General features: G+C 40.5%; 1 protein-coding gene across 2 annotated transcripts in view; it reads right to left on the bottom strand.

Annotated features, from left to right (window-relative positions):
- Window positions 1-20,146, bottom strand: part of LOC144770336 (cytosolic phospholipase A2 gamma-like) — a 902,397-nt gene that overhangs the window by 326,266 nt on the left and 555,985 nt on the right. The window contains exons 11-12 of one of the 2 annotated variants that reach the window (XM_078654776.1): window positions 17,103-17,240; window positions 14,682-14,807 (exon numbers count right to left, since the gene is read on the bottom strand). In XM_078654776.1, coding sequence (XP_078510902.1) covers window positions 14,682-14,807; window positions 17,103-17,240 — 264 coding nt within the window. The remainder of the gene's footprint in view (window positions 1-14,681; window positions 14,808-17,102; window positions 17,241-20,146) is intronic. The other variant, XM_078654777.1, reaches the window with a different exon arrangement.

The following is a 20,146-nucleotide window of genomic DNA, read 5'->3' as shown; positions in this document are numbered from 1 at the left end:
ACCCAAATCTTGCACTCCTATTTCTCCCAGCATCCATACGTCATATATTTCTAGTCTCTTTATACGTGTAACTAATTCTTCTTGCATGATGAAAGGTCTCACCTTTAATCCAATTACTTCTGAGTTTAATCACTGCCGTGGTTTCGCTATTGCAGTTCTATCAATGTAGGGCTCCTCTGTTTGCTGTCTGCAACTTGCTTATCTATTAAAAACTGAATCAAAAAGCCCTGTATTAGATTTAACTCCCATATTGACCTCCCTTCTTATATATTCAACTCTGGTTCACTCACCTATAATTTATCTCTCAGATTAGTGTCATCATACCACAGTAATTCAGTTTTCTATGCAACACCACACCCCTTCCCGATGGAACCTCTATCTGTAATCCAAAATCCACAAAATCACCAATTCCCTTCCAAAGGTCTTATGAGGGTGAGCTTAAAATCTCAGCTAAATGATAATGCTATGTCCTCACCTTGTATCCGAATTTGTAATAACTTCTCAATTCACATGATCACATATTATTGATTCAGTGACATCCTTGATATTACTTATAACCTATTAACAAATATGAGACAAGAGGCCAAATCAGGCGTTGTCCCCCAAAAAAATGTGTATCCGTTCACCATGCCCCATTACATGCACTTCACTCAACATTAAGCCTCCTGTCTGAACCGATGCTGAGTATTCACCTTGTATGCCAATTTCTTAGGCCATTTCTCTTCACCTCTTCACAATTTGATCAATGTACAACTCTCTCTATTGTCCAAGTCCCCTGTAAAAAGATAAAATCCAAATGCCAAATCAGGCCCTAACTTCCCAAGATATGTTGGTCCATAATACTTAATTTAAAGAGCTTCACTCACCTTCCCATGGTCCCAAAAACAGATGATCCCTTATTCCACACAAATATTCTCTCCGTCTTCCATCCAAACCTCTTATCTGTATAACTACAAAGAAAGTATACTATGGTATAGTATAATTCTTTCCAACCATATCCCCCCACGAAACAACCATCTATCTTCGTAAGACCGCATCTCTGCGTCCTCTCACCTGATAAATCCAAGAGTCCTTTACCACACGTCAGCCAGGCTCGATAAATCCCGCCGCTGTAGTTCATCAAAAACCTCCAACTTCTTATATCGCCATCCTCCAATCATCCTTTTAGTCGCTCTCACGTGATCTAGCTACCTGTACACTCCTTCCGCATCATTACTGCCTATACTATCCCACAGTTCCAATACGGCGGACGCGCGCTGACTCTGCATCGTACTTCACGGTCCACTTTCTCATGGTCCTGAGTTTACAAAGGGCCGTGCCAGAAACAATCCTTAACTCCAGCTCCACTAATCATCTTAAATCCCTATCGTGCCTCGGACGTATCACATTTACCATCAGACGGAAGCGAACTGCCTCAGCAGCGCACTTCACAGTCTGCATTACCATGGTCCCCTTAATTTCAAAGGGCCGGGTCGGCAAAAATCCTACCACTCATCATTTATATTTCAATTGTGCCATCGATTCCATCCCTTTAGAGTGCAATACCGGCAGATGTGAACTGCCTCTGCAGCGCACTTCACAGTTCGCATTCCTGTGGTCCACTTAATTTCAAAGGGTCGGTGCTGGAAACAACCCTCCCACCAATCGCCTCTATTTACATCGTACCAGGGATTCCGCCCCTTAAGAGTGCAGATTGGAACCATGCAAATCCTTCTTTTTGTCCCATCACAAACTCTATGTCACCATCCGGTACATTGAGCATTTAGTCTATTCTGTGATTAAAATCGATCAAATTGAATACGACATCCATACCACAAGTATATTTCTCAGCATGTCATTCATAGATATATGATAGATAGATGACTGCTAACACTGTATGTAAAGTTCAAATTATACAACCTCCCTACCGCAAGTATATATCTAAGCATAAAATTCGCAGATATAAGACCGCTAGCACTGTATATTTTATTATTAATCCAACCTAATAACGTATGCACTTTACCAGTATTACTGCTCAAGCAAGCCCCATTATTTCGAACAATCAGTCCTCTCAAATTCCAACACACATCCTGTTCAGGTCGCTCCATTTCAATTTTACCATTACAGTTCACATCCTTTGGCTCATTCTTCCTCGCCCTAATTTGGTGAGTGCCTGAAAAAAGGAAAATTTAATTTCCAACCATGATTTTTCAACATTCAACTGGCTAGAAAGCGTGTATCATATTAGATCATATATCAGTGTCCGGTGCGTTCTCTTCGCTAACAGGCACAAACTCATACTCAGGCAGAACATATTAATCCTATCTCATGCATAATTTGCGCCAAACAGCGAATGAACCCAACACATAGGCACAGCCGATCCCCTTTCTTGTTTCCAATCAAAATTACTTCTTGACCCATAGTACACATATAGATGGCAGGACCTTACATACTCCTCAATACACAAAGTATACCCATCATCTGGGTTGTATTAGCACCCCACTGCATGGGTCACATATGTGTCCCCCCCAGTTTGTGAATATAATCTTTCGTCTTATTATTACTCATGTACGCTATGGACAGTCCTGTATGTTATCACCTATTCTAATCAATAATCAGCTTACATTACCTATTCAGAAGAGCCAACTAGAATAGTTAATAAATCTGAAGTCCACGTTTGAAACTGTGGACCTACTGTGAGCATGTCATTCCTATATCAACAACCAACCTCGTTTATCCTGGGAAATAATGCAGTTCTGAATCTCTATTTAACCCCAAAGTTACTGCTCTGCAGTGACTGATCCACCTAGGTACTTGCTTTCTAATATTCAATTCCCAGTCACCACTCCTGGTCCTAGGAATAACTTTCTGAATTCCATGAAACTTAAAATCTGTTAAAGTTCTGTGAGTTTCAATGATATGTTGGAAAATAGGTGATTTAGGATCCTTATTAACTATGGCCCGTTTATGCTCCTGGATCCTATTCTCTAAAGTTCTCGTAGTGCTACCAGTATAGATTTTCTTACACAAACATTGTATTAAATATACAACGCCTGTGCTGTTGCAATTAATGAATTCTCACATTTGATAGCACCTATCTGTATTGTAGCTGAACTCCTTAATCGGATTGATGCCCAATTTACAGATACTGCATGAGCCACATACATAAAATCCCTTCGGTGGTCGAGGTATCCATGTATTATTCATGGATTTGCTAGGTTAAATGTAATTCCTCTTCATTAAGTTCCCTATAGTAGGGCTCCTTCTGTAAATTATTTGGGGTCTATCTCCAATTACATTTACTAAACCCGGAACACCAGTCAGTCAATACCAATTTTTTGCTAAGCCTTTATAAACTTTATCGTTCTGTTTAGAAAAAGTTGTAACCAGAGCTACTCGATTGGGCGATTTTTATTGAAATTTTTGCACCAATGTGGTTTCTCTCTGTATTGCCTGTACTCTGTTCCTAGCCCTGTCCAAATTTCTCTTGGTGTAACTTCTATTCAGAAGCCTTTGGTTCAAATTTGCCAATTCTTCAGTAAATGAACTTTCCGTGCTACAATTCCTTCGAATCCTGACCATTTCTCCAAAAGGTAGTCCAATAATGACCAAAGCTGGATGAGCTCTGTCAGCCCTTAATATCGAGTTAATGGCTGTTCTTTTTCTGTACAAATTTTTTTTATAGAATGACCCTCCACATACAATTCTACGTCCAGATATTCTATTTTGTTTTGACGATGGTTCATAGTCCATGAAAACACAGGCACGGAGAAGCAGGGAGGCCGAATTTATCGAGACAGGCTCACGACAAAAGGAGCAGAGTAACCCCCTTTTGGATTGAATATACAAGAATTACAATCATCACTCAAGTACAAACGCGTTTGAAAGTTGTGATTCCGAATTGAAGAAGGAATCCGCATTTTGCACAAGCAAGCACCTGACAACACTTTACGGTGGCTCCTCCATGCCTATTTTAAAGCATCGATATTCCCATCAAGGCTCGTCATATTACGCGACGCAGTAGGGAAACCTGAGCGGTACTTATTCTTAAAAAATTGATTTCTAAGTCCGCCGAAATAAATCTTCTGTTGAAGATTGCAAGTCAATAATGTCAATGTCCTGATGAAGGTGACACCATTTTAACAACACCGAAATGCCGCGTCGACTGTTTTTTGTGACTGTTTTTAATATTGATTATGTACATCATAAAATTATGATTTTTATTAATTTTAGAGTGTAACCCTAAAGGGAGGTATTGAATAAACTGCGGTAAAACCGTTCTTTTTTTAAATCTTTGTTGTATATGCCTAATACTTAATGTTTAATATGTAGTGACACAACTCCACAATATCATTGTGTTCAGTGAGATCAGCTGACCTTTGGGACCCTTTTCAGGTCCTTTTCCCCATACATTTCCTTGAAGTTAGTAATCAGAATTAATTCTTATAAGAACACAGGGTCTGATTTTCTGTATTACCTACTCCCCTCCCTGTGAAAGTTACCAGGGGATCCTTACACAAACTTTTTCGATGGTTCATAGTGAGTGACACATTAAAATCATTCATATTCAGGTATTCAAAATACTCTAATAAATCAGTCTCCATGCCTTTCCATGACACCAAAATGTCATCTATAAATCTGCCCCCAAAGAGGAGGAAGTCCGTCCATTTTGCGGCCTCCCTGCTCCAGGCATGCTCCTTCTCAAACCAACCCATAAATAGTATGGCATAAGAAGGACCAAACCTGGAACCCATTGCTGTCCCCCTTATCTGGCTGTACCACTCATCCTGAAATTAGAAAAAATTATTCTTCAAAATTATCGAGTTCATCTCTACAATAATTTTGGAATGCTCATTTAGACTGGCACTACGGCTGCCTAAAAAGTGGTTCAAAGCTTATTCCCCTTTATTGTTATGAATGCAGTGTACAATCCGACCATGTCAAATGTTACCAGACTCATACCAGGTTCCCACTTCACATCCTGCAACTTTTTAAAAACATCCATCGTGTCCCTAATCTAGGATGGTAAGTTGATTACCAGAGGTTTTAAAAATACATCCACAAATTTCGATAAGAATTCTGTCACACTCCCTATGCTCGACACTATGGGCCTACCCGGGGGATTCAATCTCAACTGATGTACCTTCAGCAAGGTGTAAATAAATGGGAATGAGGGGTTCACAACTCTCAAATATTTGTACTCTGCCTCATCCAACAATCCTGCTTCCTTCTATGAGAATAGTCGTTCAGAAATTCCTCTAATAATATCCAGAGTAGGATTGCCGCTTAATTTTATATAACAATTTTCATCATTCAATTGTCTTTTGACCTCCTGACAATAGTATACCTTGTCCTGGACAACAATGTTTTCCCCTTTATCTGCTTCCTGCATTACTATACTTTCATCCATTCTCAAACTTTTCGAGGCGCATCGTTCCTCCCTGAAAAGATTGTCCACCTTTCTCATTCTCTCTCTCCCTTTTAATGCTAAGTCCACCATTCTATGGAATTCCTTAAGATTTTTCTGAACAAACAAACCAATAGGTGCAAATTGCATTCCCTGAGGTGTAAATTTCAATTTTGGCCGTAAACCACTACTGCAACTGTAATCGGCTTCAATATTGAGCATAGTCGCAATTTCCTCCACCTCAAAACCTTCTCCCTCAGTTAGTGATATTAATAACTGTACATCACATAGATGAGCAATTGTCATTTCTGAACTTTCAATCACAGGTTTGACATTCATATGTTTATCAAAAGCAGAGAAAAAACTTTTCAATTTCAATTGCCTGGAAAAACGAAACAAATCAATCTCTAACTCAGTGTAATCACATTCATACTGAGGACAAAAAAATAAGCCTTTTTAAGCACAGATAATTCATCTCTGTTTAAGACTCTATGAGAAAGATTGATCACCTCCAGTTCCTTTTCTTGATCCTCCTCCCAAACTGTGCTGTTATCTCTACTCTCACTCACTTCCCGAATTTGTTTTGACTCCTCGTCCCCATCCTCATATTTCCTATGTTGCCTCCTCTCCCTTCTGCCTCTCCTGGTACCTTTATCTTTCCTTTCTTTATCCTTGAAATTTCCTCGAAAAAAGAAGAGTTGGTAATTGGTTTAGCTGCCATTGCACCTGTCCCTGACTCTTCAATGGAGGAAATGCATTAGCTACTATAGTTAACTGAGCTCGAGTCCCACTGTCCTTCCGTAGATATAGTCTGTTTGGTCTTTGCTACCTCATCAAATCATCTAGCAAATGTAAAAATCCTCCCCTGACTGTAATCTCTTTCGTCACGTCTGATTTTGCTCAGTTTTTTATCCTTAATTTGTAATTGGTGACGTTTTACAACCTCTTTTAGGATAAAATAGTTTTTCTCTGTTAGCTCTTTGGAGCGAATATGCCAGAATCTTAGTTCGAGGCATGCCCCCCCCTCAAGAATAGTTCATTTAATAACGCTACAAGCACATTCTCTGCTTACTGTTATCGCTATTGGCTGTTTAACATAATGAATGTTGAAGGACAAGAACATTTAGCGCCGGGGCCACAATAGCATGCCATCACAGCCCCCTCCCTACAAAGGTTGAGCCTATCGATGCCAACATTCTGATTAAGGTAATGCTAAATTCTTTTGCTGGACTTTTGGCTTTTCACCGGACCTTATTCGTGCTTGACATTTTTTCCTGTTTTAGCTACTCATTTATTTATTTAAATATTTCCCAGATGACAGTGGCCATAGCTTTTACTCCCTCAAAATGGCTGAGGTGGTACATAGTATTATCAAGGAGCCCACCCTAACCCACCAGTAAGGCTAAGTCTGTTTCTCACTGCACCTCCTATGCCTACAATTAGTCTCTACTGAAACCGGACAATCCTCCCATTACAGGCCTACGGACATTGAAAGTGGACTTTACTTGGGATAACCCTAAATCCCCACTAGCCCTAATGTGCAGGGAAATAGGACTACTATGCTGGCTCCCTCGTACAATGGAGATAGACATAAGACTACATAGATGTTCAGGTAGATCTCTCCCAATGTGTCGGCCATCTTAGACTGTCTTTACCATGGAGTGCCTGCAGATCATCACTCTACTTAGAATCTCCACTTATTCCTCTTGCATTTCTTTCCCCATAATTCCTTCCCCTAGCCTAGGTCCCTTCTCCTCCCCCAATATTTTCCCCCTTCATTCTACTCTAACAATGGAACGCACAGGCATACACACTTACAACATCATTTATCCATCCAACCTCACTAAAAAATCAGCCAAACGATTCAAACACAATTTCATAAATCTGCACCCTGAAACTCTCTTTGCTGATCCCTATTTCTCAACTCACAATGGGGTTACTACCACTGATTTCATTTTCCACACAAAGTGAAGAGCCCAATGGAGGAAAGCTTTCCTTACCTCACTGTCAACCTCTTCCTCGAGGAAAACCGCACATTATATTGTTTGTATCTGCCCCTCCCAGCTCTTCCATGCGATAGCAACGATCACAATATACAATAACGGAATTATCCTCATCTAAACCACAGACCACAACCGTAATCTCCTGGACAACATCTTTCACACTATTAAAAACCTAGTGTATAAACCTCAATTAGTCACCCAATCCTCTCCCAGCCCCAACACACAACTAGCTACATCACCTACCCAGACTGACATCCTCCCCCTTCAGTCACCCTGTCCACCACCAACAGCGGAGGCTTACGATACTTCCTCCCAACTCACCCCCCGCCAATACACCACACCTCACTCCTCATAAACTACCCAGCATGCCGTACATCCCTCTTCCTTCCTTTCCACCACCGACATCGGAGTCCCAGGATTCCACCCAATTCCCCTCTCCCGTCATTACACCCCTCCCCACTGCACCAAATCCACCTAGCATGCCTGGCATCCTAGCCTCTCGCCCACCCCGTCCTGTTCTGGCATCAGACTCCCTCGGCACCTCCATCCACTCTTCCCCCTCCAACAACTCACCATATTACACCTTGACAATTCCACACACTCTACCTCCCAGCATGGTCAACACAGCTTTTGTCCCTCTTATTGATATTAAACTCTGCCAACACAAGACCGTAGCCCCCCTCCTCCCTTACAGCAACATCTCTCCTCTAACGACATCCTTGCCTCATAACGCTACTCTTGACAAGTATTCACCCCATCACAGCCACCCCATCCGAGCCCTGGCGCTGCCTCAGTTCGTGTTACCACATCACCTCACGGATAACACATCACCCTCTGAGTACCCCCTACTCCCTCCCACCCCTCCCTATACCACTCAACAACCAGCCACCCCCTCAACTCAGCCGGCTACAGCCTCCACTATTTCATCCCCTAGCACAACACTACCTTCAACTATAGCCATTCCTATACCAGTGCAGCCAGCCTTATGCACAACGAAGCCACCAAACCCACTCACAACTACACCCGAACTTAGACTAGAGGAAATAATGTCTGCTCTTAACCAAATCAAAAAGGAACTCCAATCCTTTAAGGAGATGATGCGAGACAACCATGGCGTAATATTCCCTTCAGAACCTCTAATTCGAATGACCGCCCATACCGCATAACTCACACCCCTAAACCCAATCCTCCCAGGTGGAAAACAGTTCCCCACCACAATACATAATCACGCACTATTCGAAGCCCTAATCTGTACTCTCAGAGCAAGCTCCTATCTCTCCTACTTTCTTATGAACCCTCTCCCACGCATTGCCTAACTTCTTCTCAGATGACCATACCTACTATCCCCCTCAATCCATTCAGATCTGCGAGACACAACAGTAGAGGGGTCATCATTAACAACCTTAGGAGTGTCCCTCTCTCCCAGGACCCATCCTTTTCCCTCATCACACCCCATCTTAAATGCACACTCCTCAACTGTAGATCTGCCTCTAGACATGCGGCGGATATAGCTGACCTTATCATCTCACTGGCACTAGACCTACTAATGTTAACCGAAACCTGGCTTACAGATTTCTCCACTCCACTTATTGACATTCTAGTTCCCCCTAATTACGACATCATCAGACTGGACAGAATCGATAAAATGGGGGAGGTATAGCCTGTATTCATCGTAGCAACATCACTGTTAAGAGATCCATTTCCCCGGTTTTCACCTCTTGCCAATACATTTGCCTTGACATTAGCAGCAACAGCAAACCAGCTTTCTCGCTGCACATCGTCTATCATCCACCAGGTGACAACCTCATCTTCACCAAACACCTCATGGATATGATTTCCACCAACAGCGGGCGGCAAATTACCCAAATATTCCTTGGAGAATTTTCAATCTCAACTGAGACGACAACAATGACGCAGTAGTCAACAGTCTTTAAAACTTCATTGACGATCTAGCCTCACCCAAATCTGAAGTAGCCCTACTCATAATAAAGGCTCAATCTTAGATCTAATAATCTCCAAAAGCGACATCATCCAGTTAGAGGTGATACACCCTGTGACTGGTCGGACAATCATATCATCACCTTTTTCATCAAGGAAACAGTAAAATTCAACTCGGTCCAGTCCACAAAACCAAAAACTTGGGAAAGAGACCTAAAAAAACTCAACCCCAACACACTACCCTCTTAAAGTTACAACCTTCTCCGGCAACCTGCTGGCACCTCAGATGTCCACAATTTCACCAACCACTACCTCAATTCTATGACCTCGATAATTAATAAGGTAGCACCACTTCAACTAAAGAGACTTTCCACTAAAGTCTCTAAGCCCTGGTACAATGGCCTACTTAATAAAGATAGACGTTCGCTTAAAACTCTTGAACTGAACTGGTGATCAGTCCCATCTACTAATCACCTTAAGCTATTAAGGAAGAAGAGAAATGCCTACTACAAAAAGATCAAGCGCACTAAAGCAGACTTCTTCAGCCACCCAGTAGACCAAGCTAGAAATCGCCCAAAAAAGTCTTAGAGTTAAACCAAAACTCAAACTAAGGAAGCACCTCAACGACTACAAGATGCAGTCCGACCACATCCCAAGAATGTTCCGCCTTTTTCATTCAGAAGACCGATACCATCGAGAAGGATACACTAGTCCACGATACACTAGTCAAGATTGAATCCCCCGGGTAGGCCTATAGTGTCGAGCATAGGAAGTGTGACAGAACACTTATTGAAATTTGTAGATGTATTTTTAAAAACTCTGGTAATCAACTTGCCATCCTACATTAGGGACACGATGGATGTTTTGAACAAGTTGCAGGATGTGAAGTGGGAACCTGGTATGAGTCTGGTAACATTTGACGTAGTCGGATTGTACACTTGCATTCATAATGATAAAGGGGTACAATCTTTGAACCACTTTTTAGGCAGCCATAGTGCCAGTCTAAATGAGTATTCCAAAATGATTGTAGAGATGAGCTCAATAATTTTGAAAAATATGGATTTCCTATTTCAGGATGAGTGGTACCACCAGATAAGGGGGACTTCAATGGGCTCCAGGTGTGCTCCTTCTTACGCCAATCTATTTATGGGTTGGTTTGAGAAGGAGCATGCCTGGAGCAGAGAGGCCACAAAATGAACGGACTTCATCCTATTTTGGGGCAGATTTATAGATGACATTTTGGTGTTGTGGAGAGTCACAGAGACTGGTTTATCAGAGGCTTTTGAATACCTGAATACAAATGATTTCAATGTGTCACTCACTATGAACCATCATAAAACACATATATATCTGGACGTAGAATTCTTTGTGGAGGGCGATTCTATAAAAGCAAAGTGTACAGAAAAAGCACCGCCACTAACTCGATAATAAGGGCTGCCAGTAGTCATCCAGCTTCGGTCAATAATGGAATACCTTTTGGGGAAATGGTCAGGATTCTTAGGACTTGTAGCACGGAAAGTTCCTTTACTGAGGAATTGGTTAATTTGAACCAAAGGCTTCCAAATAGAGGTTTTGCCAAGAGAAATTTGGACGGGGCTAGGAACAGAGTACAGTTAATACAGAGAGAAACCACATTGGTGCAAAAGGTTCGATCAAAATCGACCAATCGAGTAGCTCTGGTTACTACTTTTTGTAAACAGAAGGAAAAAGTCTATAAAGGCTTAGCAAAAAATTGGCATTTACTGACTGGTGTTCCGGGTTTAGTAAATGTAATTGGAGATAGACCCCAAATAATTTACAGAAGGAGCCCTACTATAGGGAACTTAGTAAAGAGGAATTACGTTGAACCTATCAAATACAAGAATGATACATAAATACCTCAGCCACGGGATTTTACGTATGTAGCTCATGCAGTATCTGTAACTTGGGCATCAATTGGATTAAGGAGTTCAGCTACAATACAGATAGGTGCTATCAAATACGAGAATGCATTAGTTGCAACAGTACGGGCGTTGTATATTTAATACAATGCTCGTCTAAGAAAATCAATATTGGTATCACTAAGAGGACTTTAAAGATTAGGATCCAGGAGCATAAGTGGGAAATAGTTAACAAGGATCTTAAATCACCTATTTTACAACATATCAATGAAACGCACAGAATTGTCACAGATTTTAAGTTTCATGGAATTCAGAAAGTAATTACTAGGATCAGAGGTGGTGACTGGGAATTGAATATTAGAAAGCAAGAAGCTAGGTGGATAATTCGCTGCAGAGCAGTAACTTTGGAGATAAATAGCGATACGGAACGACAATATTTCCTAGGATAAATGGGGTTGGTTGTTGATATAGGAATGACATGCTCACAGTAGGTCCATAGATTTAAACGTGGACTTCAGATTGATGAACTATTCTAGTTGGTTCTTCTGAATGGGTAATGTAAGCTGATTTTTTATTAGAATAGGTGATTACAAATAGGACTGTCCATAGTGCACATGAGTAATAATTAAGATGAAAGATTATATTCACAAACTGGGGGGGGACACATATGTGACCCGGCAGTGGGGGCGCTAAAACAACCCAGACGATGGGTATACTTTGTGTATTGAGGAGTATGTAAGGTCGCTGCCTGCCATCTATATATGTACTATGGGTCAAGAAGTAATTTTGATTGGAAATAAGAAAGGATATTTGATACAAGGCGTAGGGGATCGGCTGTGCCTATGTGTTGGGTTCATTCGTGGTTTGGCACAAAGTATACACGAGATAGGATTAATATGTTCTTCCTGAGTATGAGTTTGTGCCTGACTCTTGGATTTATCAGGTGAGAGGCCGCAGAGATGCGGTCTTACGAAGATAGATAATTGTTTCGTGGGGGGATATGGTTTCAAAGAATTATACTATACTATACTTTCTTTGTAGTTATACAGATAAGATGTTTGGATGGAAGACGGAGAGAATATTTACATGTAATAAGGGATCATCTTTTTTTGGGACCATGGGAAAGCTCATATTGAAGCTCATTAAATTAGGTATTATGGGCCAACATATCTTGGGAAGTTGGGGCCTGATTTGGCATTTGGATATTATCTTTTTACAGGGGACTTGGGCAATAGAAAGAGTTGTACATTGATCAAATTATGAAGAGAAATGGTCTAAGAAAATGGCATATAAGGTGACTACTCAGCATCGGTTTAGATAGGAGGGTTAATGTTGAGTGAAGTTCATGTAATGGGGTATGGTGAATGGATACACATTATTTTGGGGGTCGACGCCTGATTTGGCATCTTGTCTCATATTTGTTAACAGGGCATAAGACATATCCAGGATGTCGCCGAATCAGGAATATGTGATCATGTGAATTGAGAAGTTATATCAAATTCGGATACAAGGTGAGGGCATAGCACCAGCATTTAGCTGAGATTTTAAGCTCATCCTGATAAGACCTTTGGAAGGGAATTGGTGATTTTGTGGATTTTGAATTACAGATAGAGGTTCCATTGGGGAGGGGTGTGGTGTTGCATAGAAACTGTGGTATAATGACACTAATCTGAGAGATAAATTATAGGTGAGTGAACCAGAGTTGAATATATACGAAGGGAGGTCAATCTGGGAGTTAAGTCTAATACAGGGCTTTTTGATTCAGTTTTTAATAGATAAGCAAATTGCAGACAGCAAACAGAGGACCCCCCAAATTGATAGAACTGCAATAGCGAAACCACAGCAGTGATTAAACTCAGAAGTAATTGGATTAAAGGTGAGACATTTCATTTAGCAAGAAACATTAGTTACACATATAAAGAGACTAGATAAATATGATGTATGGATGCGGGGAGAAATAGGAGTGCAAGATTTCGGTTCATAAGTCTAGAAAGAAACAGAGAGGGGACTAGTTGGCCTCCTTTGCTTCTTTGAAGAAAGTGTAAAATAAAAAAAATAAAAAAGTTTTGTAGAATTTACAATGACAGTGTGATGTACCCACCATTTGCTGTTTTGTAGATGACCACAATTCCAAGCAAGAAGATTGTAAAATAGGCAGAAGAATGAGCATTACAGGAAATAGAATGTTATATAGGCAGGCTTCCAGGAGGGGAGTTTTTTTAAACTGAATGAAGTAATCTTATCTGGTTGTAATTATGGTGTAATATGAAATGTATCGATTAGCTAGCAGTATTCTGGAAACCTTGATTTTTGCATTTTTCTCTCCTTTACAGCCCTGATGATGTCCTGGTTGGGACGAAAAGCTTAGGCTGAGGAGTGTACTTGTTTGCATTGTATGAATATTTCCTTGAATAATTGGATAATTTGAATTATTTGGAAAACAAAAAAATTTACAGAAAATCAATAATTATCATCGGATAACAATAAAAGACTGGACTTGCTACAAAAGGAAGCTTGCATTGGATCTCAAACTTTTATGGACTCAATATTGATTGTTACTAATGTGTTGACCTGTACGCTCCTTCCACTAGGTAGTATCAATTTTCAGGGTGTCTTAAATGGTGGGTCACAGGAAGTAGAGCATAGACATTTGCTAAGAAATTGAAAGAGATTGAACGGTTCGCAGTGCGCACAAATTGTCCCTCCATCGTTAGCATAGTAGAGGCTTTTCATCAACATTAAACTGTAAAATGAGGGTCATTCCAGAACTTGAACAGCACATTTTAAAGTACAAGCAAGCATCTCACTGCCTACTGTGCAAATTCCACTAAAGTCAAAGCAGCAATCTTTTGTTCTGTTTTTGAAAAAGACCCCAAAAGTTTTGTTTCAGTAAAGATAAATGGCCTCGATGCACTGGCGGTTTTCTCCCATCAGGTGATGGTACTTGTCTATGGTAGACGACCATGCTTTTGCTGGCAGTCCAGGGTAGAAAAAAATATATGATGGAAATGTTGGCCCGACCAGGGCATTCTAAAAGAAGGAAATTGCCCAATGGCCTTGTGGCAGATATATTGTTAGTTAAACGTTTCCGTCAGCAGAATTGAGAGAGTGGCTGCTGCCAGAACTTGGCACGTCGTTCACTTTTTGATGAGGTGTACTTATCACATGCTTGGTGGGCATGATTTATGGCAGAGTTCCTTTTCTGCAAAAATATAAGAGATGTCCTTAGTCACCTCCAGGGGTTTTAGTAAAATGCCAGTTACTCTATACCCACCACAACAGTTTAGAAATGTCTGAAAGCTGATAGCTAGAATGCTTGTTTTGACTGACTTTTTTAGTGCCATTTTGTTGTTGTCCTCGCAGTGATGCTTATTGCTAGTAAATCCTGGTCTGGAATTGTAACTACCAAAAAAAGCCTGCGCCCCATAAGCGCCACTAGCTAGTGCACTAAAATATACCACATTTCTTACTTACGATTAAATTCCTGTGCCATTGTCATTGATAGAATTGAGACTGCATCCGTTTTTGCACTGTCGTCGATTGTATCCCAATATTCTGCCATCATCTTTGCCAATTTGTAGCTGGATTTATCTTCATTTCCTATGTGATCAGGAAAGTAAGTTTTCATCAGGAAATATGGCTTAAGTTTGTTTTGAAGTAACATAAATAAATGGAAAGGGCAGAGCTAAGCATGCCATTCATGCAACAATCAACATAACCAATGCAGTAATCGGAATAAACTCTACAATGGTAAGAGCAACTGATGTAAAAATCCATCATACCAATGTGATTCTGTAGGGATCCGTCCCTAATGAATACACGTAATAGGTCAATTGCATCAGAGATGTGAGAGTACTTTAGGTATCCCATTGAGCCCCAAGGTAACAATATTGATGGTATATTGTGGGTGGAATAACTGTTAGTCATTGTAGTTCAAGATGGGCAAGTGGGGGCAGGCTAGTCACCTGATTTTCTTTATTGTCCTTTGAGAACGCAATTCCTGAGTACCACATATATCCTGCACCTATATTTACTTTTTACAAGGTAATTCTTGACTATCTTCCTACACACTTTCTAAAATCAACCTCCTATGATGATGTCTTAATTGGTCATTTATCATGATGTTATGCATGGCTCTGGTCGAGAGCCATTAGCATGAATAATTGGATTGAAATCCAGTAGCTCACTGCTGTGACGAAGCAACAGTTGTTAACAAAAGCTGTTCCCAGTGTTGCTACATCATAAAGGAATTCCAGGATCCTTTGTCGGGCTTCTTTGAGAGTCTGCAAAAACAACAGTTGATGGACAGAATGCAGAACAAGGTCATACATTCACCCCAGAGATCTGGGCCTGAATCCATCGTTTTTTTGCTCACCATGCCTTTCCAGTTTGAACCCAGCTATATGCAAATCAGTCTTGACCCTGTGCCCCATGGGAACAGTCCAGCCCGTTTTTCTTTCTTTGAGAGTCTGTCAAAGCAGCACTGGAGAGCAGGGAGCATACAGCTTATGGAGCTTCTGGAGGGCAGAGAGTGGAAGGGTTGGGTGGCAGGACGCAAGGTCTTTTTATTTCACTTTGAGACAAGGAGGAGAGGCTATGTTATGTATGGCTCCCCCAGTACCCCTCTGCCCTTGTGCAGCAGTTGAAAGCAGAGGCAGATGATTTGGGGGAGAATATGTAACAACAAATTATAAATTAGTACAAGGTGAATTTTGGGGATGTTTTACACCTGGGAATTCTGAGTGACATTACAGACATCTTGAGCTTCACTCGTATTGTTATTTGTTTCCACTCTCTGTGAAAAACATGGCCATAATTCACTGTTACTCATCTATATATCTCTGCCTCCTGAGGCACTTATAACTATATTGGCCATAATCAATACTTGTCCACACAATGTGACTTCCTTAAACCCTGAAAGCCGGTCCCAGGGCTCATTAACTGAACGTCATTGCTTCACTTTCCGTTTCTCTGGCAAATTCCTGAAAATAATCAGTATCTAACCATCTTCCAGAGTACCATCATCTTCACTATCTCCTGATCCAACTGTAGTAGAAAAGCTGCCACTCTCCAGTAAGTAGATGAATTTGTATCTGGTCATGTCCCCTGGCATTGCTTGTCTTTATGCTGCAATTGATATTGCCAACCACCACCTCTTGTTTGAAACTCCCAAGTCATGCATGGTATCAACAAACCAACTCGTCTTGTGAAAATGTGTAGCCAGTTGCCCATCGACCACAGGACTGCTAGTGGGTGAATGTCAGAGAGCCTACACTTTTTGGGTGTCCCACCTTTCATAATTCCTGCTCAGGTTGGTCATGCAAGGCAAGAAAACCTAGGCAAGAAATTTAAAACAATGTCCCAGGTGCAAAGGCTAGACAATACTCTTTGCTCGTTTGGTTTTGTATTTAAGAAGCACACTTCTGCATTCTGTAATATAAAAACACATATCAAGCAAGCTACCTTGACATGCATGTTCACTGAACGAGCCCCTGCCACATTAGTGGAAGCCCCTGCTGTGAAAACAGACTCCCATACAAGAGTTAACTCCAAAATATGGTGGGTGGCCTGCCATAGCGCAGACAGAGCTTGGTACTCTACCACCCTAGCAGCAAGTTTTAAATAGGCCCCATAGCCAATAAGTGCCTAATTCACAAATGATCTCCACACTCACGGCACCGCAGTCATGGGGGAGTCTCAGAACTCATGGTGGCACCTCCTTAATGAGACTTCTCATTGCTGAGATCCATGCCCTTTTGTAAATCAGGGATTAAGGGGGTAAAACTGCGTTGGAAACATTATCAAAAAAACTGAGCAACATAACAAACAGTGATAGTGAAGAAAATCAGTTACAGTGAGACAAATACAGGAGAGAAAATAATACAGGTCTCTTGCCTGACATGCTGTTGATCAAGGTCAGTAAAGATGGCTTTGAGTCGCCTCCGCCAATGCTATTTGTCACAAGTGCAAGTATCCGATTCAAGTCAGTAATATACGCCAAGTTAAAAATTGTAGAAGTACCTGGAGGCAGAACTGAAAAGAGACAGGTTTGGCACTACGTTTCTCTTTAAAAGCAAAAGTAATTAATTTGAAATCTTTAAGCTTTCTTAAAAAATGTAATAGTGCATATCAAATGCAGAAAAACAACATGTTCATAGGACCATTTTTATAAGGTGATCTACAATGGAGAACGTGATTTATCAAAGCCACACAAATGCATAACAGATGACAGTGCATGAAATAGAGATTTAATATTGGACAGCTATTTAGACATTTAATAATACACCAAGATCATTTTTGATAGTTTGCATTAGTGACTTTCACTACATTGGACATGGCATGTTTTTTAAATGATGCTGGCAACGCTCACTTGCCCAGTCCTTTTGGAAGTTAAAATAATGGATACCCACGGTGCAAGAGAGCCTGCTTGTAAGGAGAATTGTTTTTGGGCGGCGAGGGACACGTTTCTACACAAAAAAAATCCCCTGAGACTGGACAACTAATTAGTAATTAACATAAAATGCTTGAAAACACAGGCTGTTCAACCAATGTTCTCACAGTTTTCATTCACAGCCTACAACGTGGGCAAAGGGTCAGTCCACTTTGGCAGTTGCTTCCTTTCTATGTGTGTGAAGGCATCTAACGCAAGCACAACATAGTCACCCACATAGAAAGTAGTTATTTTCAGTACCAGAGACTTACAGGTCATTATGGAGCACTAATTTCTGGAGGACTACTTAGTAATATTCTAAAAACCTTCCATCAGTTAAATAATGTGGCACTTATGTTGGAGTCAACTCATGGTGGTATCTGTATTCCTTAATTGAAGGAGTTCTATATTTCTTTTGAAATATACAGGGGCCCAGCAACTACCTAGATATTGCTAACTGAGCCCTCACCACCACTTGCCTATGTCATCTTCTTAAATCACTGTTTATCTCATTTCAGCAACAGGGTGGGGTCAGAGCTATTTTCTACCTGCACACTATTCCACTGTATATAGTCTTTTATCTAGTGCTCAGAAACCTGTGCGTATTGGTCGAGGGCGTGACCCGTAAACACCCCCTAAATAGTGATGCAGAACATCACATACAATGAGAGAAACAACGTGACCCGCACAAGGAAAATTATATACAGATTGTATTTTTTGCTAATTAATGCAACAGTATTTTCCAGACATATAACATGAACGCGTTCCAGAGAGAAGTGAAGTCCGAGTCTTGAAAGTTGTATAGGAAGACTTTTTATTCATGAAAAATAGAAATTCTGAAAATTGCTAGCTGCCAACGCGTTTCATCACCACTGTGACTTCTTCAGGGCTCTAAAATCAGTAGAACTGTGATAGATAGAGCTTGCATCGCTTGGACAGAAATACATCAAAGAGAGGAAATTTAAAAAGATGTCTCCTAATCCCCCTCGTATTCAGTCTGGCTTTTTAGATATGTTCTGTGTTATACAGCAGTTTTCGGTATTTTACATCTGCATCACAAGGATAATGTCAAGGGTAACATATAAATTTGCATTATTGTGCTTCACACATTTGGAAAGCGATAAACAAAGTTACAAGTACTACTATTTTATGTGTGTTCTTTCACAAGATTTGGATGAGAAGCTAACACAGGGAGGGAGTTAGCCTCAATATCCCCTCTTGCTTTACTACCAAAAAGTAAGTGCTATCTGTTGTGGCTGTTACAAACATTCAGAGATATCATGTGTAGTGGGGTATTACCCATATATTCTGGATATATGATAGAACTATCTTCCTCATTAAGTCACTTACAAATCTAATACTTCGACATAGCTCTATTTGCACCACACGTTTAAGGTACTTTAAAACACTGTGCATACCTCTAAAATCAGTAGAACTGTGATAGATAGAGCTTGCATCGCTTGGACAGAAATACATCAAAGAGAGGACCTATGAGGTATTAAATACACATATTAGGTTGCTGTATATTCGTATAGATGGTATACACAGAGTAAATAAATTCAAATTACACTTACATTTAAAAAGATGTCTCCTAATCCCCCTCGTATTCAGTCTGGCTTTTTAGATATGTTCTGTGTTATACAGCAGTTTTCGGTATTTTACATCTGCATCACAAGGATCTAGGAGTACATAATACACCTAAGTAACAAATCGCTCTGTATGATGTACCATACTAAGATGTTAACAATATTCAAGATCTTCTACTTACAATGGTTCTAGACTGGCACCATCATACGCGAACCTCTTTATGGGGCTATACGAACGGGAACATGCTTGGGGACCAGGTGCAGGACCTTGGCTTGATAACATTCTCTTTTACGTCAGATATATTGACGACATTTTGTTAATATGGAAGGGCAGTGAAACAGCGTTTACAGAATATTTCAACTACTTAAATGAAAAAAATTTCAACGTGAAACTAACTACCAATAGTTCTAAATTTGAGATTGTATATCTGGATTTAAAATTGTATGCGGTTGGAAATAAAATCCAGAGCGACATGCACAAAAAGATCACAGCGTGCAATAGTGTGTTGCATGCTGATAGTTGCCACTCCGATGCTACCATTTCAGCCATTCCATATGGAGAAATGGTCCGTGCACGAAGAAATTGTAGTCAGGAGGATAACTTTAACAGAACCCTAAAAAACATACAAAGCAATTTCAAGACAAGAGGATATTCAGAAACTTGTCTAAACAAAGCTGAAAAGAGAGTTAAAAAACTTAACAGATCAGAAACCTTAGTAGCCAAGCAAAACAGGAAGAAAGATGAATTCAATGAGCATGTTGCATTCATAACAGAATATGGCATGTTTAGTGGCCACATTTATAACATTCTGAGACGACACTGGGGCATTTTACAAAGTACCACTGTTCCAGCCAGTGCCATCTCCACACGACCAAAAGTTGTTTATCGTAAAGGCAAAACGATTAGAAACATGTTATGTCCC

The sequence above is a fragment of the Lissotriton helveticus genome, chromosome 7 (genome assembly GCF_964261635.1).
Source record: "Lissotriton helveticus chromosome 7, aLisHel1.1, whole genome shotgun sequence".
Lineage (NCBI taxonomy): Eukaryota > Metazoa > Chordata > Amphibia > Caudata > Salamandridae > Lissotriton > Lissotriton helveticus.
This window is presented reverse-complemented; position numbering and strand designations above follow the sequence as displayed.